The sequence below is a fragment of the Setaria italica genome, chromosome IX, assembly GCF_000263155.2.
Source record: "Setaria italica strain Yugu1 chromosome IX, Setaria_italica_v2.0, whole genome shotgun sequence".
NCBI lineage: Eukaryota > Viridiplantae > Streptophyta > Magnoliopsida > Poales > Poaceae > Setaria > Setaria italica.
The window spans coordinates 17,151,073-17,175,263 of NC_028458.1; the positions used below are offsets into that span (position 1 = coordinate 17,151,073).

The window sequence follows — 24,191 nt, forward strand, 5'->3', positions numbered from 1 at the left end:
CCATTCACTAATGATGGATTAATTAGGCTTAATAGATTCGTCTCGCGATTTAGCATAGGGGTTCTGTAATTAGTTTTGTAATTAGCTTATGTTTAGTCCTCCTAATTAACATCCGAACATCCGATGTGACAGGGCTAAAATTTAGCTCCCTCCTCCCAAACACCCCCTAAGTTGATGCAACTGCGAGGACGCTGACAGGCGTTGGTCGTTGGAGAAGGACCGGCCGGATGAGGGAGTGAGGAGGCTCAAGAGATAAAAGTTTGGGGGGTCGGACATTCGGCTTGGTGGATTACCAGATTTGATCCAGTCTGCTGGGTTCAGCGGTCGACAGAAATGTTCTATTCCAGTTGCCGCAGGATGGATATAATACAGCAGAAGTTATGAGGCTATGAGGTGATGCAGCCATGAGCCATGCAGAGACTGGAACCCACTCGACCCGCGTCGCCTAGGGGTGACTTGGGCGGCGCCGCATCCCCCACCGCTAGTGCCGCCCCCTCCTCTCCGCCTCGCCACCGCCGGAGCTCGCTGGTGGAAGCCCATCCAGCCGCAATGAGGACGGCGGCGGGCGCATCTCCTCTCCCACGAAACCCCATCTTCCCCCTCCGCATCCCCCCCCCACCCTCTCATTTGTTGGTGGCGGCTGACGCCCCTGGATCCAGCAAGCCCAGATCTAGCATCGGCGTGCCCGGATCCGGCGCCACCCTGGTCGTTGGGGCCTCTCCTAGCGGTTCCCTATGGGAGGGCGCTAGCAGGTCCGCAGGGACCCGTGGCCACGACGGCTGGCGATGACGGTGGTAGGGTGGCGGTGGCGGCCCACGGTAGGACAGGGGCACGCATGGAGCCAACCTCTCCTAGGTTGAGCTCCGAGTGGAGGGCGCTTTCTTCACCTCCAGTGGTCGCCACTGTGGGGAGCTTGCCTCCGATTGCCATCCTCCCTTCAGGTCCTATGGCCGTGCAATGCTTTTCGTGGTTGTGCAGGTTCCCGGGCGAAAGCCTAGCTCGGTCCTCGACCGTTTGCCGGTGATGACAGTGCTAGGGGCATCGTTTTCCTTCTTGAAGGCGTTACCATGAGAACCGCAACATACAAGGATAGATCCAGGTGAAAACCAGAGAACCAACTTGCTGGTTCGGGCGGAGGCGGCATCGAGATGTTGCTCTCCTCAGAGGCGTCGTCTTGGAGTTCTTGATGGTGACACCATGATCAGCTTGGAGCAATGGCGGTGCCCGATCTGTTTTGCATGGTAGAGATCGACTCAGTGCGGTTTCTAGACGACATGGGTTGCCAGGCAGCACATGACCATCGATGATCCTTACATCAAAAGTTTCTAAGAAGACAGCTGATGTGAGACGTTCGTCACTGCATAATGACCAAAGCAAGGTTGAAGGAAGGACATAGAAGAAGTTCGAAGCTTAATCTTTCAAGCTTTCTTTCTTATTTTCTTTCTTTCTTGTCTTTTGTGTTCCTTGATTGGAGGTTTAGAGTCTAAGTACTCGTATAGCTTTTGGTTATGTGGCAGGATGTGTTACTTTATGATCGTAGATATTCACATGTTAATGTTCCAGAACGGATGTTTTTCCTTAATTTAAAAAAAATGAGCCATGCAGAGGGAGCTAGCCAAAAAGGATGACTGGCAGGTACGAGCAAGTCCTCCGGTTTGGCTTTGTGGCAGCTCCCGCCCCCCAAAAAAAACCTGGAAAGGACACCTGTACGTGCTGAAGTAGCCGTAAAATACAAGGGCTGATCGATCTATACCTAGTCAACAGTCACTAGTGGTATAATGCTATAATCAGAGATAGCGGCGAGTCAACTCAAAGGTGGCGAGCAGGTTGCCAGGGAAACAGGACCGGCAGCCTAGGGATCGCATGCTTGTGCCACGAGCTTTAGTTAGTGAAATTGAAGTTCAGTGCCACGAATTGCCACGTCCCGTTTTAATCAGTGAGAGGAAAGGAGGAATGACCCGTGACCGCGAGCAAGATCCCCTGGCAATGTCACATGAATTTCACAATTCCTAGATAACAGATCATTCGGCTTAGCTAAGCTGAAAAGTTGTGACGACAATTACTTTCAGTGGCGCGTAAGGGATGACGAACCCCAGGTGGCGGCGTGGCACAGCAAGGACGACATCAATTTTTTTTTCAGTGGCGGATTGAGAATTTCTCCAACACGGTTAATGACATGCAGGGTGAAATATTAGGACCCTTTGCAGTACCCTCTTCTTCCTCGCAGCTTCAATATCGACGCTTGCTTGGGGATCAAGAACTAACCCTGGTCACTAGCCAGAGCAGAAAATTCCATAGCACAATATACACACTACCACACAGCACGATGCACAGATGCCTACCTACTCCTAGCTAGTACAATTTTGCAGATCGAGTTGATTATCCCCTTGCCAGAACACACCAAATTTTAAATCTGATTGACCATTTTTGCCGTTGAAACCATCCTAGCCAGAGCCAGAAGAACCAATATAATGCAACGCAAACGCGCCTTCTGCAAATACAGTAACAACAAGTCCGTCGTCACCGTGCATCCAGACCACATGCAGCGCACTCCAGCCAATAAAACCACTAGAGAAAACACGCGCTGACCTAACATAACTAGATTGCATGAACATGGGTCAAAGGCAGCATCAAGTTGCATTGCTGCAAGCCTGCAACTACCAAGACATTGACAGGCGCGGCGCTGGAGCTGGAGCTGGAAAAGGACCGGCCGGCCGGATGAACGAATCGGATGAGGACACGGCACGAATTTGGGGCTATCGGATTTGAACCAGTCCGATGGATTGAGCAGGCGCTGAAAAGGTGCAATGCAAGTTGCAGTATACAAAAATACAGCAGAGCTACACAAGTTTATGGGAGGTGGCGAACTGGCGATGGGCAGAATGGCTGATGCAGGCGTGCCGGAAGGACAGGCTTGTACGAATATAGCTTAATTGTCTTAGTTCCTGTCGTGGAACCTACTTTGAGTTTTCAGAATTTGTTTCAAAAATTAACTACTTTGAGTTCCTGTCTATCGATAACTAGATTCTTGTGATGACAGTGCAAAGAAGAAGATCGGAAAACACCACACACCTTAATGAGGGGGTGACCTCTGTATATATGACCAATATGGCTTGGAGTACGAGGAATACATCAAGTGTACAAGGAAAGAATAAATACATCATAAAATACACATATAATTCCTAATACCCGCCTGCAGTCGAAGCGGGAGGATTACGGACACACAGACTAGACCGAAACTTAATAAACAAAGGAGTTGGCAGGCCCTTCGTCATGATGTCAGCGAACTGATGAGAGGATGGCACATGGAGGACCCGGACCTCACCTAAGGCCACCTTCTCACGGACGAAGTGAATATCAATCTCGATGTGCTTCGTGCGTCGATGATGCACCGGGTTGGCTGTCATGTAGACAGCACTCACGTTGTCGCAGTAGACAACAGTGGTCGAAGCAAGCGAGACATGAAGCTCTTGAAGAAGTTGGCGCAGCTAGCAACACTCTGCCACAGCACGAGCCACGGCCTGGTACTCCGCCTCAGCACTGGAACGAGACACTGTGGTCTAGCGCTTGGAGGACCAAGATACCAGATTGTCGCCGAGGTAGACGCAGAAGCCGGAGGTGGAGCGTCTAGAGTCTGGGTAGCCAGCCCAGTCGGCATCGGAGTAGGCAGTCAGAGACTGAACAGGACCAGTGCCGATGTGAAACCCGGAGGAGGGCGTGCCCTTCACATAGCACACGATGCACTTGATCAGGGCCATGTGGGGCTCGCGCGGGTCATGCATGAAGAGACACACCTATTGAACCGCATACGCTAGATCTGGTCAAGTTAGAGTGAGGTACTGAAGGACCCCAGCAAGACTCTGATACTCAAAGCCGTCCTGGAGCATGGTGTCGTTGTGTGCCGAAAGCTTAGCATGAGTGTCAACGGGAGTCGTTATAGAGTTACACTCAGCCATGCCAGCACGCTGAAGAGTATCGAAAGCGTACTGTCGCTGAGACAGGAACAGGCCCGGGGAGAAACTTGTGATGGAGATGCTGAGGAAGTGGTGTAGATCGCCAAGATCCATCATGGCGAACTCGGAGTAAAGACGCCCCATGATGTGCCAAAGAAGAGTTGAGGACGACGCGGTGAGGACGATGTCATCGACGATGTCATCGACGATGTCAGCCATGGCACTGCGATAGTTTGCCAGAATCGGAGAGGGCGGAGAAGAAGTCGAGGCTGTCATACCATAGTAATGGCGCCGTTGTATTGCCCCAGTCACAGACCGAGTGACATGGCGCGGAGGGGCAGGTGGCGATGAGGAGGGCGCGGGCGCCACGGGCGCGGAGGGAGGACTGGGGGCACTCGCCCGACCGGTCGGAGCGCTCGCCGATGCGGTCGGGGCGTTCGCCGGAGCGGTCGGGCATGCGCCCGACCGAGCAGGGCGCTCACCGGTGCGGTCGGGGTGCTCTCCCGACCGAGCAAGGCACTCAACGGTGCGGTCGGGGCGTGGGCCCGACCGAGCGGGACGCCCACCGGTGCGGTTGGGGTGCTCGCACGACCAAGCGGGGCGCTCACCAATGCGGTCGGGGCGTGCACCCGACCGAGCGGAGCGCTCGCCGGCACGGTCGGCATGTCCACCCGAACAATCGGAGCGGGCGGCGGTGCGGTTGGGACGTGCGCCCGACCGAGCGGAGCACTCACTGGTGCGGTTGCAGCGGGCACCGGTGCAGTCGGGGCGCTCACCTGACCGATCGGAGCACGCGCCGGTGCGGTCGGGGCCGCATCCGCGAGTGGCACGTTCGCGATCGGAGCAGGTCGGAGTGCGGTGGAGAGCGGCGACCTGCTCGCAGTCAGAGCAGGGGACACGGTCGGCCCATGAAACAGGATGGTGGGGTCATCGTTGGTAAGTTCCTGCAAAACAACTGATGAGAGTCGCGGCTGCTCAACGTCTGACGATGGAGCGACCGAGGTAGAAGCAGAAACATCAAAGAGGATCAACAAAAGGAAGTCGAGCTGCGATGGGTGAGTAGGATGGGAGGAGAAGGGAAAGACAGACTCGTTGAAGACAACATGGCGAGAGATGATGACTCGACTGATGGACAAGTCAAGGCAGCGGTACCACTTTTGAGAGGAGGGATAACCGAGGAAGACACATGCGGCTGAGCGAGGAGCAAACTTGTGGCGTGCCGTGGCTGAAAGGTTGGGGTAGCAAAGACAATCGAAGACACGCAAGTGAGAGTACTTGAGAGGCTAGGAATAAAGGAGGCAGTAGGGGATATCATTCTGAATGGCAGAACATGGGTGCCGGTTCAGAAGATAGGTGGCGGTGGCGAGCGCCTCAGCCCAGTATGGAGCAGCCATGGAGGCGTGAATGAGCAATGTGCGAGTCACGTTATTAAGGGTGCGGAGGACGTGCTCAGCTTTCCTATTTGGGGGAGAAGTGTAGGGACACAAGAGGCGCAAGTGGATGCCCCGAAGAGTCAAAAAACAAGTGAGAGGTTTATTGACAAACTTGGTCCCGTTGTCAGCTTGGACGATTCGAACAGGAAGACTAAACTGCGTGTGAGCATAGGTTCAGAAATCAGTGATGTGTGAGGTGACTTCAGACTTGTGAACTAGAGGAAACGTCCAACAAAAACGTGAGAAGTCATCCAAAATGACTAGGTAGTAGCGATAACCAGAGACGCTAACTAGGGAGAAGTCCAAACATCACAGTGAACTAACTCAAAAGGCGCAGAGCTGCGAGAGTTAGAATGTGAGAAAAGTAACCACACATATTTCCCTAACTGACATGAATGGCATAGAGTATGACTATCTTTATTACAAGCAATGGATGAAGTCTGTCTAAGTGTGGTGATGGCGGCAGGACCGGGATGACCAAGACGGAGATGCCACAAACTGGAGAAGATGGCGAGGCCGGCGTGGGGTGCTACAAAGCTGCCTGCTGGAGGCATGGTGTAAAGATCGCCATCGCTATTGCAGCGAAGAATAACGTGTCTGGTCGGAAGATCCTTGACAGAAAAACCAAAAGCGTCAAACTCTATGGTGCAGTTATTGTCCTTAGTAAATTGACGAACAGAAAGCATATTACGAACCAAAGAAGGAACAACAAGGACATTATTAAGATGAAAGTGAGAGGTGGGGGTGGTAAGGGTGGAGTTGCCATGGCACGTGACAGCAAGGGTATGACCATTACCGATGATAATGGAGGAGTGAGAGGGAGGGAGTCGGAAAAGAAGAATACCATCCAAGGATGACATGTGGCTGAAGGCACCTGAGTCAACCACCCAATCGCTGTTCTCAGCGCTATCTGGTTCAGGGCAGCGACCAGACCCGCCTAGTCCCAGGTTGACGCCTGAGTGGACGCTTCAACAGGGGCGTAGGCGGCGTGAGCCTGCAGAGGGGGGCCGAGGAGACCAAGGGCGCCGGGGTGCCAGCCCCCACCACCGCCAGCCTGCTGGAAACCCGTGGTGTCGTAGGAGCTGACCTCGGGACTGAAACAGAACCACGAGACGGTAGGCCATGGGGGCTCATCGCCGTGAGAATTGCCGCCGCCAGGGGGCGCCTAGAAGCCGTCGCCGCCCTTATTCGGCCACTTCTTGCCACCGCCACCGTCGCTGCCGCTGCAGCCGCGGCTACTGCTGCTTCCGCCGCCGCCCATCTAGATAGAACCAGACGTCGAGCGACACCCGCCCATACAGCCGGAGGACGAGGAGGTCCCGACGAGGAGGGTAGTGGAGTTGGAGATCTTCTCCTTGTTGGCAAGGCGAAGTTCTTTCAGGACGAGCATGTCCCATGCCTGCGCGAAGGACGGGAAGCCAGCAGAGGAGTTGGCGATGTCGTCAGTGGTGTTGGAGAAGTGCGGATTGAGGCCGTGGAGGAGGTTCAGGACAAGTTGGGAGTCCTGAACGGGATGGCCGACGTCACAGAGGGCGTCGGCGAGGGTCTTCATGCGGCTGCAGTACTCGGCGATGGTGGAGTCACCCTGCGTCATGGAGTGGAAGTCGTGGTTGAGGAAGATTACCCGGGACTGCTTGTTGGCGCAAAAGAGACCCTCGATGGCGAGCTAAAGATCCCTGGCAGTCTGATCGTCATCGGTCATGGCGAGGTCGAGGACGGAGTCGTCGACGGAGCTGAAGAACTAGGAGCGGAGGCAGCAATCCGCTTGATCCCAGTCGGGGTCCTGGGGTCGGGACGCCACCGTGCCATCGAGTGTGACTTAAGGCCGAACTTGCCGCACATGGACTTGAAGAAGGACACCCATCGAGAGTATGCGTTGGACTTCATCGTCGGCGTCACGGGAACGTGAGACTTGACAGATACGGTGGCGTAGGGGTAGACGACGAGCGGCGGCAGCGGGTACACGATGAAGCCACCGCCGCAGTTGCCGGCGACGAGAAGCCTGGGGCGTATCGCCAGAGGAGCCACCAGTGGCAGGTGGCGGCACAGATGCACCGTCGTGGGCAGCAGGGTGTGGTTCAGGAGGCGGCACAGGATTAGCAGCAAGAGCGGTGGTGTCGCCGGACTTAGAGGAGTCAGCGGAGAACATGGCGCATGACCGGAGGGGGGGAGCCGGTCGGGGAACTGGTCGGGGAGGGGGGCCGGTCGGGGAGGTGCAGCGGAGGGTGGGTGGTGGCGGGATAGCAGGGGGCGCTGCCTAGGGTTGCGCGGAGCAGGGGAAGGCGCAGGGAGAGGAGGCCCACGATCTTAATCTCATGATACCATGTAGAGAAGTAGATGGGAAAACACCACACACCCTAATAAGAAGAGGTGACCTCTATATATATGACCAATATGACTTGAAGTATAAAGAATACATCAAGTGTACAAGGAAAAAATAAATACATTCTAAAATACACATATACTTCCTAATAAAAAGACCAGCTAGTCTCGAATAGGCATTCATAGTGATAGGGTGTGTGTTTGTGTACATATATGGAAGCATTTGTTTGCGTTGTGTTTCTAAAGAAAATGGCCCCATGTGTCATGTCGTGGAGGCATAGTTTAATTTTGTCCCCTTCCTCATTGATCAAGAATAAACACGGCACACGAAAGGAGAACAGATTGATCATATACGCACGCACTAAAACAAACAAATATGCTCTCGCCCTTGTTTTGCTCGAGTCTCGATCATTAAAAAAGGAGAGGGGCCGAGCGGAAATATTTAATCTGATTTGTATCCATTTTATATATGAAGCCAAATTTCCAAAAAGGGCACAAGTCTTGAAATATAAAATATTTGAACAGAAGTGTGGAGAATATAGCATAGGGAAATAGCCGGAGTGATGCATCATTTTGTCAGGTTCCACGGGCACATCCCAGAAGCATTCATAAGCAGGCAGCACAGTGCCCCCCTTACAGAGCCCATCCGACCACCAACTCTTGATCACAAGCACTAGCCGCCATGGCCGCGGCTGCCCTCCGAACGGAGCGCGCACAATTCCAGCAGCGACTCCTGCTCGGTGTCGGCTCCGCAAGTTAGCGCTGATCACCCCCAGTTCGCCGCATTTCGGCATCCGCACAGATTCTGCCGAGGAATTCATGGCGCGCCACGGAGCAGGAACATCTGTGCGCCGTCGCTGTATAGTAGTTTGTCGAGCCGTCATGTCATGGCGGCGCGCGCTCCTGCTGTTCCTGCTCGCCTCGCCGTTCTTCCTGTGCGATGCGGACTCGGCGCAGGGCGAGGCCGAGGCGCTCGCGAGGTGGAAGGACAGCCTCGCCCCCGCGGCGGCCGCCGCGCTCGCCTCCTGGTCGCTGCTGAACGGCTCCGCGGTGGCCGCCGCGCCGCCGGCGCCGTGCTCGTGGCGCGGCGTGTCGTGCGACCCCCTCGGCCGCGTCGTGGGGGTCGACGTGGCCGGCGCGGGCCTCGCCGGCACGCTCGGCGCCCTGGACCTGTCGTCCCTGCCCAGCCTCGCCAGCCTCAACCTCAGCTCCAACGCGCTGACGGGGCCGGTCTTCCCGTCGAACATCTCCGCGCCGCTGCTCAGCTTCAGGTCCGTCGACCTGGCGAACAACAACTTGTCGGGTCCGATCCCGGCGACGCTGCCGGCGTACATGCCGAACCTCGAGCACCTCAACCTCTCGTCCAACCAGTTCGCCGGCGGAATACCGGCGACCCTCGTGAAGCTGACCAAGCTTAAGAGTCTTGTCCTCGGCTCTAACAACCTCGTCGGCGGCATACCGGCGGTGCTTGGAAACGTCACCGGGCTACGAGAGCTCGAGCTGTCCAACAACCCGTTGGGCGGCACGATCCCCGCTGCTCTCGGCAAGCTCCTGTCCCTGGAGCACCTCAACGTCAGCCTCACTCAGCTGGAGTCAACGATTCCAACCGAGCTCAGCCTCTGCACCAACCTCACCGTCGTCGGCCTCGCGGCGAACAAGCTCTCCGGCGGGCTGCCGCCGTCGCTGGCCAAGCTGACAAAAGTACGGGAGTTCAACGTCTCCAAGAACATGCTCACCGGCGAGGTACTGCCGGACTACTTCACGTCGTGGACCGATCTCAGGGTGTTCCAGGCGAACGGCAACCGTTTCACCGGCGGGATTCCACCGGAGGTTGCGACGGCATCGAAGATGGAGTTCCTCTCCTTGGCGACCAACAACCTCTCCGGCACGATCCCGCCGGTCATCGGGAAGCTGACGAGCCTCGAGGTGCTGGACCTCTCCGAGAATGAGTTTTCCGGCGCGATCCCCCGGGCGATCGGCAACCTCACGAGCCTCAGGGTACTGAGGCTGTACGACAACAAGCTCACCGGCCGGTTTCCGGACGAGTTCGGGAACATGACGGCGCTGCAGAGGCTGTCGATAAACACCAACATGCTGGAGGGCGAGCTGCCGGCGGGGCTCACCCGGCTGCCGAACCTCCTCGGCATCGTTGCCTTCGATAACCTGCTCTCCGGCGCCATCCCGCCGGATTTCGGCCGGAATCTGTCCATCTTCAGCATGTCGAACAACAAGTTCTCCGGCAGGCTGCCCCCGGGGCTGTGCAGCACGCCGCGCCTCCAGTACCTCTCCCTCGACGACAACGACATCTCCGGCGTCGTGCCCGCTTGCTACCGCAACTTTACCAGGCTGGTGCGGTTCCGGATGGCGCGGAACCGGTTGTCCGGCGACGTGTCGGAGATCTTGGGATCGCATCCTGACCTGTACTACGTTGACATGTCCGGGAACTCGTTCGATGGCGAGCTCCCGGAGCACTGGTCTCAGTTCAAGAGCCTCTCGTACCTGCACTTGGACGGTAACAGGATCACCGGGACAATTCCGGATAGCTACAGTTCCATGGCTGCATTGGAAGACTTGAGCCTCGCATCGAATCGTCTAGCCGGCATGATACCGCCGGAGCTCGGTGGATTGCCGTTGCTCAAGCTGGATTTGAGTCACAACATGCTGTCGGGACAGATCCCTCTGGCACTCGGGAACGCCACTCGGATGCTACGGCTGGACCTGTCCGGCAATCGTCTCGACGGTGGCGTGCCGGTGGAGCTGACCAAACTTGCCCACATGTGGCACCTGAACCTGAGCAGCAACAACCTGACCGGGAGAGTCCCGGCTCTGCTCGGAAAGATGGCCTCGCTGCAGGAGCTGGATCTTAGCGGCAACCCGGGCCTGTGCGGCGACATCGCCGGCCTGAATCCCTGTCGCCTGGAGCCCATCAGAGGCTCCTCCAAACGCCACATCGCGAGGCGGCGGTTTATCATCGCCGCCACCGCGGTCTCCGCCGCGGCGCTAATGACCTCTGTTATGGCCGTGGCGGTGTGCGCTCTGGCCCGCAGGAGGAGGAGGAGGCGGGCTGGTAAGGACAGCACGGACACGGCGGCGAGCGGCGGCACGGCGGCTCCGACGGCCTCCGTCTGGGGCAAGGACGCGGAATTCTCGTTCGGCGACATCCTGGCGGCGACGGAGCACTTCAATGAGTCCTACTGCATCGGCAGGGGCAGCTTCGGGAGCGTGTACCGCGCCGACCTGCCCGGCGGCCACAGCCTCGCCGTGAAGCGCCTGGACGCGTCGGAGACCGGCGACGCGTGCTGGGGCACCAGCGAGAAGAGCTTCGAGAACGAGGTCCGGGCGCTGACCCGCGTCCGGCACCGGAACATCGTGAGGCTGCACGGGTTCTGCGCCGTGGGCGGGCACATGTACCTGGCGTACGAGCTCGTGGAGCGGGGCAGCCTCGGGAAGGTGCTGCACGGCGCCGGGCGGAGCTGCGAGCGGTTCGGCTGGGCGGCGCGGGCGCGCGCGATCGGCGGGCTCGCGCACGCGCTGGCCTACCTCCACCACGACTGCTCGCCGCCGGTGGTCCACCGCGACGTGACCGTCAACAACGTGCTGCTGGACACGGACTTCGAGCCCCGGGTGTCGGACTTCGGCACGGCGAGGTTCCTCGCCCCCGGCCGCTCCGACTGCACCAGCGTCGCCGGCTCCTACGGCTACATGGCGCCAGGTAAAGACCCTGCAACCTGCATTCGCAATGGCTGCACGGTATAGTGCAATGGGCCCCTGCATCTTCCGTTTCTGACAAATGGTGGAAGCAGAGCTGGCGTACTTGAGGGTGACGACCAAGTGCGACGTGTACAGCTTCGGGGTGGTGGCGCTGGAGATCCTGATGGGCAAGTACCCGGGCGGACTCATCAGCTCGCTGCACTCGAGGCTGCCCGAGGAGCAGCAGGCCGGCGGGTCGCTGCTGCTCAAGGACGCCGTCGACCAGAGGCTGGACCCGCCCGGGGGGCAGGTTGCCGGGCGGGTGGTGTTCGCGTTCGTGGTGGCGCTGTCCTGCGTCCGGGAGGACCCGGACGCCCGGCCGACCATGCGGAACGTCGCGCAGGAGCTCTCGGCGCGGAGGCTGCCGGTGCTGGACAGGCCCTTCGCCGCGATCAGGGTCGCCGACCTGACTGGTTCACGCGGATAGCGCGCTGCAGGATTTGTACAGAAGCAGAATTGTTTGCAAGGACCTCGAGGCTCGGATTAACTTGGATTGTTCAGTGAGTGATTGCAAGTGAAGTGGCGGATTGAAACTTCGAAGTGACAGAAATTGAAAAGCTCGAACTCGAAGTGGATCAGAACGGTTACTGTTTTCGTTCAATGGCGACGCGCCACAATCCTACTACGACTGCTTATAGGATCAAGCGTCCATGGCGATGTGACGGAACATGACACAAATGTCACAGCGCATTTTATGATCTCGTAAACTTCAGCCAGGCCAAAAAAGTTAAAGAACATACGACCTTGCTACTCAATTTATTAAATGCATTCCACAAGAACCGTGACAAATCACGTCCACGAGATACTTCCATATAACTCCAAATGTACGAAAGAGGTTCAAAAATTGTCAAAATTGCAAAGCAAGCAGCACGGCTCCAAAAAGGAGAACATATAACAGAAGTTTCAGGGTACAGTATAGAAGGTGTTCGCATTTCACTATAGTCGCGCGCCAAAGCTTCACTCGTCATCACCGAATGTTGTCTTCTTTCCTGAAAAAAAAAATGAAGCATATGTAACAGCAGTCCCAAATCAAGAGGACCCAACAAACGCAGCTGCGATGTAACAGTTTAGTTTACCTGTACTAGCTGTACCAGCGGTCTGCCTGAACGGCGTGCCCCGGCCTCTGTCGCCCCTTCCACCCCTACCTCCAAATCCGCGTCCACGTCCTCCATCACGTCCACGGCCGCCACCTCGGCCCCTGTCACTCCTCCCTCCTCTTCCACTGAAACTTCCACGCCTGTCGCCACTGAAGCCACCATCTCTGTTATTATCAGGTCTAGGCTTCGCCTCATCGACGTACAAGCTGTAGCCACCAAGGTCACTTCCGTTCAGCTCATATGCTTTATTCAAGGAATCCGGGTCCTTGAAGTCCATGTATGCCATCCTGCAAAACCAAGCAAAGCCTCATTTCAACGACAAGAATGGAGGTAGAAATGGTTGCTTTTCAAAATATACATATTATTAGCCTCAAACAGTTCCTCACATATATTGTGCCCCAAAACAGAGCCTCAATTTAAGTGTAAACCATTGATATGTGAAGAGCCAACTGACCCTTTGCATGCACCAGTTTCATAATCCTTTGGAATTGAAACACGAGTAATCTCTCCACATGAGCCAAAAAGTCCTTCAAGCGCGCTTCGGATCTGGCAAAGAAAGTGTCAGATGTAATATAAAGAGAAATTGTTCCAGAAAAAAGAAACACAATGATGACAAAAGGAACTTAAAAATTACCTGGTCCTCTCCACTAGATGTGTCAAAGCCTTTAATAAATACAGTGTTGCCAGACCTTGGAGCAAACTTCTTGAAAGAACTGTTGTCCCTCCTGCGCAATACACAATATATTCAGGCCACACTGATAATTGATAATAATGAAAGAAAAGCATTCCCACACGAGAACCAGCAAATATGACATAGAGAATCACCCGCTGCCAGGAGTGTATGCACCCCTCTCAAGGGCCAGGTCGACCCTAACAGGCCGCCCCATCAGGTCATGATTAGCAAATTCAAGTGCCTAAAATGAGAAATAAAGAGTTCATTAGCAAATTCTTCCATGGATGCATCAAATGTCAGAACCAGTTGGCATCAAATAGAACTTGATTGCGTGAGGTGTTCTGATCTTGTAACAGATGAACTAAGCTGCATTGGATAACAAAATAGTAAAATGATTTTTCACCTTCTGAGCAGCTTCAGCTGTAGCGAATTCAACATGACCATAGCCCTTGAAGCTCCCATCCTCAAAAGTAGACAGACGAACATCTACAACCTCACCAGCCTCCTCAAAAAATTGCTTACTACAGGATGTGGAAAATAGATGTTAGTGGCAACACAGTTCAAAAGAAAGAAAGAAAGAAAGAAATTGACCCACTACACAAACTTACACTTGCTCACGCTCTATACTATAGGATAAATTCCCAACAAAAATCGTCTTCGATCCAGTAGCCTGACTTTGGTTTTTGGTAGGAGTTTTGGCCTGCAGGAAATTAGATACTTGTCAAACATCCATTTAACGTGAAACAGCCTAGTTAAAGAATAGTTAGATGGTAGAAATACTTCATTCTGTGCCGACTTTGTCTTGGGAGTTTCAACTTCTACTTTTGGCTTTACCTGTTGTTTTTCAAACAGCATATAAAAAATTAGATCACGTCCATCATAAGTTTATCCACCATAGAAAAAATATCAAGCATGTGAGGATATCCAGACTTCAATTTCGTTATCATCATCAGAGCTTTCTTCACTTTCATCATCAGAGCTTTCGTCACTGCTGCTTTCTTCTTTCTTTGGAACCTTAGTGGCAGCCTTTGCAGCACCAGAAGGTGCCGAGTTCTGCAGATACAAGAGACAGTAAATAAGTGAAACAAAATCCTCAAAAGGCAGAGTGGACAAGAAGAGATTACCTTAGGCTTCTTTTGAGGAGGCTCCTCATCACTTTCATCAGAACTCTCATCCGAACTATCATCAGAATCATCACTGGACTGAAGAGAGAGAAAACAGTTTGTATTGAGTGGCAGCAATATAATATGTATATCACAGACAAGTAAAGATTCCAACCATTGAAAGGTCTATTGTAATATGAAAGTATTCAAAGCATATTTTTTATATGGCACCAAAAGCCACTTTTTGTACACTGAATATAAATATAATTTGAATTACAGGGGGTTAAACTTTGACTTTTTCAAATCAAAATAGGCCTTATAAAGCGGCACCAATTAACAGTCAAAAGGCACAAGATTAACAAGAGAAAGCATACTTGTCCATTCTTCTTCTCTGTTGCTAGAGGCCTCTTTGCAGCGATAGTAGGCTTTTCAGGCTGCAAAGACAAGGGAGACGGATTTGAAAATTTGCACAATAGAGAATTAACAAGAGTAAAGAAATAATAGTGACACTTACTTCATCAGAATCTGAATCTGAATCTGTCTCAGAGTCAGATTCTGAGCTATCACTAGATTCCTCTTTCTTCTTCGGACCAGCAGCCTTGGCAGGCTGTACTTTTTTAGCATTGTTATCCTGGAGGCAGATAGAAAACTTAGCTGTATAAGAAAGTGATTTCATGTATGAAGCCTCTACCAACTTATGTAGTAGGTTGCTACCTCATCCTCGGACTCAGATTCACTCTCAGAATCAGAACTCTCACTCGATTCTTCCTTTTTCTTGGTTGCTACTGGAGCTTTAGCAGGCAAATCCTGCAGATATTGCTCATGTTAGGACAACTGAAACTATTTTTGAACACAAACTATGAAAGGTAATCAAAATCAAGGGACTACTGCAACATGTGAATCCACAAGTACATTACCTCATCTGATTCATCATCAGAATCACTGTCAGAGCTATCAGACTCTTGGGTCTTCTTTTGTGCAGAGGCAACTGAAGGCTTCTTTAGCTGAGCAGCAGGCTTCTGAAAAGCAAGAAAGTGAAACAAATGTCAGTGAAGAAGGGCAGCAACTGCAGAGACACTGCATAAATATTCCAAGACAGCGGTGTCTGATTGTACATTAGTACAAGGATCAAACATTACACGTGGGTTTTCCACTGGAACATATTAATCTTCCTGCTCGCTTGAGCTTATCAGCCGCTGTGGCTGCAGCTGCTGCTGCGGCTGGCAGCCAGCCATTCGGCAGCTGGCACAAGCAGCTGCCGTAGCAGCCTAGCGAGCAGGTGCTGCAGCCTCCTTTGTCAACACAGGTGCTGCAGCCAGCACTACCGAACACGTGAATTAAACTTATTCTTTAGTTTTACAAAGAAACAGAAGACATTAGTAAATTCAGCAAAAGGTGGACTTAATGTTCTATCTTCTCCTAGAAAGGAGTTCTCAGAACATTTCATTTAAGTATTAGTTGTGAAACAGCATTTAGCTCGTCAGAGCTGTGTACATTTTTAAAACATGGAAGATCACAAATAACAGTACTTATGAAAAAAAATTCATAACAGTACTGGGAAGCAACCTTGAAAACAATAGCATATTTTGATCCTTGCAGGTCCAGAAAAGCACATAATATACACAGCAAGATCATGCACAGGTTGCGCAGGCGATGGTAAGAAAAAACATTCAAGATTCACATTTGAAGGTAAAATATGAAGCAAATACTTACTTCATCCTCGTCAGATTCTTCATCCGAGCTACTGTCAGAGCTGCTGCTGTCAGACTCAACCTTTTTGGAACCATTACTAACCACTGCAGCAGGCTTCTTTGTAAGGGTAGTGGGCTTCTTTGCAGGTTCTTCATCAGAACTGCTATCATCACTGTCACTGCTCTCATCGCTGCTGCTGCTGCTAGCAGCAGCAGCTGGAGGTTTATTTGAAGTAGCAACTGGTTTTTTTGAAGGTTCCTTAATTGAACCAAAAATAAGTATGGATAATGTTGTAAGAAAGAAGGCCCCAAAAGAAAGTGAATAATGCTTACATCATCTGAGGAGCTCTCATCACTGCTGTCATCACTGGTCTCCTCTTTAGCAGGTTGCGTGCCTTTCTTTGGTTGAGTAACCTTCTTTGGCTGGACCTCAACCTGCAATGATTTTTCTTTTTCTATTAAGTTGAAAATAGAAATCAAAAGAATACAAGGATCCCACCCATACACTAGTTTACCATTAAGCCTGAGGACACCAATGCCATAAAACATTCTCTGTCGTGCATACCAATGAAAAATCCAAAAAGGTGCAAAACTAAGTCGCTTTTTAGACACGATTGCTGTTTACACCACAGGTATTAACAGCATGAAACTACAATGCAACCATCTAACAACGAACGAATGTCAAGGTTGTTCTAACAACAAATTAACCTCAATTTTAGATATTCTGACAACGGCATACAGATACCAACCAATACTAGCCTCAAGGATTACTGTTTTTGCTTGCTGGCATATAGATTTCTATGTAATTGTTTGTTTTAAAAATAACATTAAATCTTGCCTCATATTCAATAAGGCATCTGCAATGGGTAAATATGAGTTACCACAACTGCAAGCTTGACTGTCAAAAGTTTCAAGGAATAAAAGTAAATCAACCAATAGCACGCAGCGAATAACAACAATAGAAACAATACAGTACTCATATCGTGCAACCTATTTTGGCATAGTATAGCAGAAGGGGACGAGTGAACCACAAAAGAAGAACGGTAGTACCTCCTCTTCAGAATCTGAAGAGTCTTCCTCAGAGCTACTGCTTTCAACTTTCTTTGGAGGGGGCTGCTTCTTTACTGGCTCAACCTTTACAGGTACCGTCTTTTGCTTCTTGGCACTGACTGCCTTCTCAATCTCATCTTCTGCATTCCTCTTCCCTGTTCATTCGGATTAAAAACTGTTGTTACACCCATGGGATAGCTAAACTAAATACAAAGCCTGTGCGACAAACTTAACAAACAATTATTCCATTGCTCGTCAAAGCATTACCCTTCTTTCCAGATTTGCCCTCGGGAACCGAGACGGCAGCAGGTGCAACCTCAACACCGGATTTCTTGCTCGACTTACCCATAATGTCTTAAATAAGCTCTGCAGAAAACATGGTCACTAAATTAAGAATAATGCACATCAGTACAACACATGAATAGAAACTAGCATACCCCTTATAATAACAATCATATAACGAAGTCAAAAAAATGAGAAGTTACCCACTACACTCGAGGTAATTGGACATGTTAACGAAGTGGGGAAAAAAAATACTCGTGGCAACTAGTCAGGACTCAGGACACACGAGACAGAGGACAGATTTCTAAAGAATCAACAAGTCATAATGAACTGTTACTCGCGCTCCACCACGCACGGAGCAAGCAAGCAAACCAGCAGCGAACTGGACCGATTAGGGAGAACGAAACAATCGGATTCGAGCGCTCGAGACGACGCCATGATTCCGCGGAACAGAGCGGATAAGAACGAGCGATTCGATCAATCAATCAGGGGGTAGGGTTCCTTACCGAGCGCAGGAGATACGGACGGCGGCGCGAGGAGAGGTGGAAGGAGAAGGGGCAGGCGGGCGGCGGCGGCGGCGCGGGGTAAAGGGTAGGGTTCCGGTCGGGTCGGGGACCGGAGGGTTTAGGGTGGGTTTCGGCCGCGGCGCACAGCTTTTATACCATGTCCAAGGGAAGCGCTACTTTTGCATTTGGTCCCTACGAGGAGTCGATGTTCTGTTGCAGTGTGCGGTCGTCCTCGCAGAGTCGTTTGGCTGTAAAGTTATGTAAATATGAGATTTGTATGGATTGAAGTGTAAAGCACTTAGATATTTTCACATAGACCTCGAATGATGGGCCTCTTAGTGGGCCAGAAATAGTTGAACGAGTCTGCACTCCGGCAGACGATGAAGTGTTCTGTACAAAATCCTTCTCCATCCAATAAAAATGGGTACGCCTTGAAAAAAAATTGTACAAAAGAAGCGATCCGTTTCTGAAAAAAACATCAAAACATTCTCCAAACTCGAAAATTCAAAAACTAGGTACAAATAGTTTTTTTTTTGAAACGGAAATCGTGGTCAACTAGAATCGTACATGACAGGATTGGATTGTTCTTGTTTGTTCAACCACAACCTAGTTTTGCAAGGGGCGTGAACCCTATTACATTCTTTAGGGTCGAAAACGAAAGAACCACCGCCCAGCGAAAGTCGAACTGACCAGCTTAATTTTGTGTAGTGATGCAAACTCGCCTAAAGAAACACGTATTCGCCGGCTTAGGCCATCCTAATGGTTCAAATCAGCTAGTTCCCCATGGCATTTAATATATTTTTTATGTAATCAGTTTGATGATGTGGCATAACTTCGAGGAGCGAGGAAAAATAGTTTCTCAATCAGAAATTGAGCCGACGCGTTCTTCGAACTCATGGAGCTTGCTTTTGCCAGCACGTGGACTTGCCGCTGCTGGCATGAAGCCCCCGCCCCAAGTCCGAACGCAGTCCCGTTAGCGCTCGCCGCAGCCGCGCGCACGGCGGCCTCACCTTTCAGTCACGCCACGCCCCTCGCCATGCGACCCTCGAGCTCACTGCCATCACACACCCTCCGATGTATCTCTAATTTTGGAAATATTTGATGATGGTTTCTCCCAACGCGTTTGTTGTCAAACGTTAAATAAATAATCTGCATTTCAAATGCAAGTTTAAGAATATCACCTCTACGAATAAATGCCATCCACCTGATGGGACGATTTATACATTAATTACCATTTGCTGAGCATATGAACCTTTGCTCCTCAAAAGATTAGTGGTTTGGATTTGATGGATGGTATGTGTATGTATGTTTTATGCGGAACTTTTCTATCTTTATCAGAAAACATGTCATAGATCATGTAATTACACAAGCATACCCGCACTCGTCCCTACGAACGACACGCATCTCTTATTCTGCTGTACGTTTAGCACTTTAGCTACTGGTGCTGGAGATTTGTGCATGTCTCTTGAAGTCCTTATAGTTACTTTCTGGGCAATTTGGAGCCACTCTGACCCCCTCGCGTTCTTTTCCTTCACAGTAGGCACTTGCTCGAGCAAAATAAGTTCATGGGTTAGGTCAATGGTCAATGATGCAACTGAAGAAAAATGTCCTTTCTTTTAATTTGAGTGAACTCCGATCCACCACAGTTCTTACAACCCCAACACTTTATCTCACTCGATCACAAAAACTTGTAAAAAAACAAGTCGAATATGAGTAGAATCCTGGCCCAAAAGTGCATGTCCAAACGCACGGTCGCGTCCGTACACGCAAACAACTAATTAATCCATGGAGCATCAGAGCAGAGCAGCAGGCTCGTTCAGCACTCGACTCCGCACGGCTTGAGGACGGGGCCCTTGGACTTGGGGATGAAGGGGTCGATCCTGACCCAGACGAGCGAGAAGATGGAGGCGAGGAGGATGGACCAGAGCACGACGATGGTGGGCGTCCGGTTCTGCCTCCCCATGAGCCCCTTGAGGAAGGGGTAGAGGTGGAGGATGACCCAGAAGGAGAAGAAGAGCTTGCCGAAGAGCGGGCCCCATGAGCCGTATCCGTTGTTGACGGCGTCGGAGACGCCAGCGACGATGCCGACCATGTTGATGATGATGAGCGTGGTGGGGGGCACCAGCAGGGTGGTCCACTTGAAGAGGTAGAGCTCGCCGAAGACGTCGGTCTCGTCGGCGGCCCCCTTGGAGGTGACGGTGAAGTTGGTGTCGACGCCGCCCAGCACCTTGAGCAGGCCCTGGAACACGGCGAAGAGGTGCGCGGAGACGCCGCCGATGACCCAGAACTGCTCGTTGCGCCACCAGTCCTCGAGGCTCACCCCGCTCCACCGCAGCTCCAGCACGCCCGTCGCGATGATGGACAGGAACAACGCGATGAACCAGATGCTGGCCAGGTTGTTCAGCTGCAACAATGCAACGGCACGCAGCGTGTTCAGTCGATCGATCGGCCATTAATCCATCATAATTACGGCATAGCATAACAACACCATGAGTTATTGTTGGAATCCATGTCGTACTCACCGTGGGGATGATGAACTTGCCGGTGAGGAGGCAGACGGCGGGGATGGTGCAGTAGGCGATGAGCGGGATGGAGGTGAAGGGGTAGACAATGGTGTTGGTGTAGGCAAAGCGCTCCAGCCACTTGAGCCGGCCGCCGTAGGCGTACCAGAGCGGGCAGTGGCGGCTCATGAAGATCTCCACGGAACCCAGCGCCCAACGCAGCACCTGGTGGAGACGGTCGGACAAGTTGATGGGCGCCGAACCCTTGAACGCCGGCCGCGTCGGCGTGCAGTACACCGACTTCCACCCGCGGCAGTGCATCTTGAACCCAGTCAGGATATCCTCTGTCACCGACCCGTAGATCCACCCAATCTACGATGAACAAAGTTAACAAATTAGATTTAGCATCCAAGCACCAGTGGTCTAGTGGTAGAATAGTACCCTGCCACGGTACAGACCCGGGTTCGATTCCCGGCTGGTGCATTTACTTTTTTAATTTTTTTCAAATGAATGAAGGAATTACCTCCTTGCCCCACTCTGTCTTCTCCTCGTAGCCGCAGCTGATGACGTGGATGGCCTCCTTGATGAGCGCGGCGGGGTCGGCGGCGGCGCCCTGCGGGAGTCCGCCGTCCTCGACGAGCGTGGAGGCGATGAACACCGGCGACTGGCCGAACCGCTTCTCGAAGCTCTTCTGCGACATGAGCGACGAGCGCTCCAGCTCGTCGTACCCCTCCAGGCCCTCCTCGATCTCCTCCAGCTCGAACGCGCGCTGGTGCTTCTTGTACTTCTTGCCGCCGGCCACCGACCCGCCGCCGAGCTTGTCCTTCTTGCTTCGCTTCCTGTAGAACCCGAGCAGCCCGCGGCGCGGCTCGTCGCCGGAGTCTCCGCCGCCGCCTCCTTTCTTGTCCTTGCGCGCCTTCCCGCGCTTGCCGCCGCCGAAGCAGCAGCAGCAGCAGCACCACGACGGCCAGCAGTCGCACGTCATCTTGGGCCTCTTCTCCGGCCGCGGCGGGTCGTACCCGTACAGCGCCTGGCGGTTGAAGACGCACCCCGTGCCCACATACACGGGGCCCTGGATGCCGTCGAGCCCCTTCATGTTGATGTCGAAGAAGACGACGTTCCGGTTGGCGTACCTGTCGTGTCGGTCGATGCCGTCGAACCGCTGCGGGAACTGGACGTAGCAGAGCTTCTTCCCCAGCTGCGGGTCCATGAGGAAGCACATGGCCTCGCGCACGGCCTTGCTGTTGTTCACGTAGTGGTCGCAGTCGAGGTTGAGGATGAAGGGCGCGTTGGTGAGCACCGCCGACACGCGCACCAGCGCGTTCATGGCGCCGGCCTTCTTGTGGTGGTTGTACCCGGGGCGCTTCTCACGGGACACGTACACCAGCCGCGGCAGCTCGTGGCCCTCCACGTCCAGCGCGCCCTGGCTGCCCAGGTAGACCTGGATCATGCCCGGGTGGTCGCGGGTGTTGTTCCCGGGCCACGGCGTGCCGTCCTGCATCACCCACCCTTCCTCGGGCTTCTTCTGCGCCTTGGCCACCAGCGCGTTGATCCGGACCTTGAACTCCTCGTACTCCCGCTTCATGGCGCGGCGCTCCTTCACGAACGTCGGCTGCACCTTGTCCTTGAGGTAGTCGATCTTCTGGGAGAAGTAGAACTCCGGCGCCCGGGGCTCCACGGCGAACTTCTTGCAGAAGGGCACCCACCGGCGCGCGAACTCGGCGGTCTCGGAGAGCGTGTCGAAGAGGAGCATGGACGCGCCGTCGTCGGAGACGTAGCAGCTGGTGCGGTCGACGGGGTAGTCGACGGCGAGGATGGAGAGCACCGTGTTGGCGGTGATGATGGGGGGCTCCTTGAGCGGGTCCACCGTGGACACGAAGAAGTCGATCGGGGAGAGGCGGCACGCGTCGCCCTCGCGGTCGTAACGGAGCGCCAGGCGATCCAGGTAGGTCTCGCGCGTGACGGGGGCCCACTTGGGAAGCTGGTCCAGGATCCAGGACAGCGCGAACCAGAGCTCGCAGATGACGGACGCCAGCCACAGCGGCACCGCGTCCGTCGCCGGCGTCGTGATACGGAACTTGAGGAAGAAGCAGAGAACAACGAGACGGAGCACGATGACGATGCGGTACGGGTTGATCTGGCTCGACGGGATCGGGACCTTGCGCCACAGCGGCTGACGGGCCTCGGCAAGCCTATTCATCCACCATGGTTTGCCATAGAGATTCAGCTCATTCATCCGTCCATGTTTTTTTTTTTTGCATATATTCAGGTGAAACTGCGGAGAGAAGAAGAAGAAATGACACCGTATAGCACAGTGAGAGATCGTAGTGCTTACAGCATGTACTCGTCGTCGTTCTTGTCGTCGTCGTCGTCGCTGTCGTCATGGTTGAGCTTGCCCCTCTTCTCCTGCTTGGTCTTCCACTTGTCGATGCGGTCCTTCCACTCCATGCTCCCCTCCATCTCCCTCTCGGCCTCCAGGTCCTTCCCGGCCACTGCACGATTCATTTCTGGCGCCATTAGTACTCGATCGATCTTGCAGCATGCCAACACCAATCCAAACGAACCGGTTTTGCACTACTCACCGCTTCCGGTGAAGGAGGACAGCGTCTGCCCCCCCGTCCGCCACTTCTGCGGCGGCTGCTCCCCGTTCTCCGAGTAGACGTCGAAGGCGACGGGCTCGTGGGGCTTCTTGGGGCTCTTGACGGCGGCGGGGAACTCCTCCTCGAAGTCGTCCATCTCCGGGCCGTCGTCCTCGTCCCCTTCTACCCTCGGGCACCCTGCAAGCATGATCGATCACTCGATTCAGAGTTTCAGGCACGATTTTTTCAAAATTCACTTGATAGTTATGCGCTTCAAACTTTTTTTTTTAGGTGACAAACATGGCGTGCAAGGTGCAACTGTATTCGAAATGAAATCTAGACTGTCGTCTGTGAGTTGGTGGCTCTCGGTGTTGTGATTGGTGGGGTGTAGTGTTACCAACTGCCAACGGACTGACCTTTGTGTCGCTTGTAGCGGGTGTTGCACTGGGGGCAGCACTGCGTGCCCTCGGCGCGCTCGTACTCGTAGCAGGGCCGGCAGACGGGGAAGCCGCACTCGGAGCACGCCACGAAGGGCTGCCCGTCCTCCCGCGCCCCGACCTCGTCCCCGCACACGCGGCACGTCTTCACGTCGGCGCTCCGGCCGGCCGGCGCCTCCTCGTGGCCGCGCATGACGTGCAGCTCGTCCCGCAGGTGCGAGCCCGCGGCGAGGCCACCGGTGTCCATGGCGCGGGGGGGTGGAGGATCGGAGTGTGATGAGGTATCGGTGAAGGGACACGGAAGTGGGCTGTGATATAGCTGATCGCGGAAGCGAGGTGGCGTGGTGACCGGTGGAGGCCGGGGGAGTCGGGCGGGCGGGTAAGGTGGCGGGGTGGCGTCCCGCACCAACCGTGGGTTGGGGAGTCCGGCGTTGATTAGAGCACAAGCCAAGGCAAGGCAGGTGCATGACAAACACAGCGGCGCTCGCCCGGTCGCTTGGACAGCAAGGCGGCGTCGGGGTTGGGGATGTGTGCTCGTCACTCGCAGTGCGCCTGAAGCAAACGTGCGTGCGTGCGTGACTGACCGGGGAAAATTTTCTGTCAAAATCAGGGTCCGATAGGAGGCCAGTGCGTGCACACGGTGGCAACCGACGAAGCAAGCGGGTGGTTCGCGGTGACGCCTCAGCGTTTTTGGTAGGATGGCAAGCTCGTGTGACGGTGAAGTCAGTGCGTGTATAAATGGCTGGTGGTAGGACGGGACAGCCATCCAAGATTAACGAGGCGAAGGCACTTGTGCTCTGCCTGCGAGGTTGGT

At 53.6% G+C, this 24,191-nt stretch overlaps 4 protein-coding genes and 1 non-coding gene across 5 annotated transcripts; 2 read left to right on the forward strand and 3 right to left on the reverse strand.

The window, feature by feature from the left end:
* Window positions 1-3,560: 3,560 nt before the first annotated feature.
* On the reverse strand, window positions 3,561-4,172 carry LOC106804517 (uncharacterized mitochondrial protein AtMg00810-like). Its single transcript, XM_014805799.1, has 2 exons — window positions 3,849-4,172; window positions 3,561-3,794 (listed from the first exon to the last, which is right to left on the reverse strand). The coding sequence occupies exons 1-2, from the start codon at window positions 4,170-4,172 to the stop codon at window positions 3,561-3,563; spliced, it is 558 nt and encodes a 185-aa protein (XP_014661285.1).
* A 4,197-nt stretch (window positions 4,173-8,369) lies between these two features.
* LOC101767204 (MDIS1-interacting receptor like kinase 2) lies at window positions 8,370-12,000 on the forward strand. The gene is made up of 2 exons (XM_004986455.3): window positions 8,370-11,420; window positions 11,512-12,000. Exons 1-2 carry the CDS (start codon window positions 8,528-8,530, stop codon window positions 11,883-11,885), a joined length of 3,267 nt encoding a protein of 1,088 aa, XP_004986512.3. The 5' UTR covers window positions 8,370-8,527; the 3' UTR covers window positions 11,886-12,000.
* Window positions 12,001-12,185: 185 nt separating this feature from the next.
* On the reverse strand, window positions 12,186-17,983 carry LOC101780122 (nucleolin 2). The gene is made up of 19 exons (XM_004982861.4): window positions 17,861-17,983; window positions 17,340-17,438; window positions 17,073-17,227; window positions 16,356-16,457; window positions 16,045-16,281; window positions 15,249-15,350; window positions 15,046-15,138; window positions 14,846-14,962; window positions 14,706-14,765; window positions 14,353-14,430; window positions 14,159-14,281; window positions 14,009-14,062; window positions 13,837-13,928; window positions 13,632-13,749; window positions 13,381-13,469; window positions 13,190-13,280; window positions 13,010-13,101; window positions 12,535-12,842; window positions 12,186-12,447 (listed from the first exon to the last, which is right to left on the reverse strand). The coding sequence occupies exons 2-19, from the start codon at window positions 17,419-17,421 to the stop codon at window positions 12,416-12,418; spliced, it is 2,025 nt and encodes a 674-aa protein (XP_004982918.1). The 5' UTR covers window positions 17,422-17,438; window positions 17,861-17,983; the 3' UTR covers window positions 12,186-12,415.
* Window positions 17,984-19,449: 1,466 nt separating this feature from the next.
* Window positions 19,450-23,675, reverse strand: LOC101780794 (cellulose synthase A catalytic subunit 7 [UDP-forming]). Its single transcript, XM_014804536.2, has 6 exons — window positions 23,357-23,675; window positions 22,944-23,138; window positions 22,697-22,853; window positions 20,885-22,553; window positions 20,383-20,733; window positions 19,450-20,264 (listed from the first exon to the last, which is right to left on the reverse strand). The coding sequence occupies exons 1-6, from the start codon at window positions 23,622-23,624 to the stop codon at window positions 19,677-19,679; spliced, it is 3,228 nt and encodes a 1,075-aa protein (XP_014660022.1). The 5' UTR covers window positions 23,625-23,675; the 3' UTR covers window positions 19,450-19,676.
* TRNAG-GCC lies at window positions 20,774-20,844 on the forward strand. The gene has a single exon. It is a non-coding gene; the product is annotated as a tRNA-Gly (tRNA).
* Window positions 23,676-24,191: the final 516 nt, after the last annotated feature.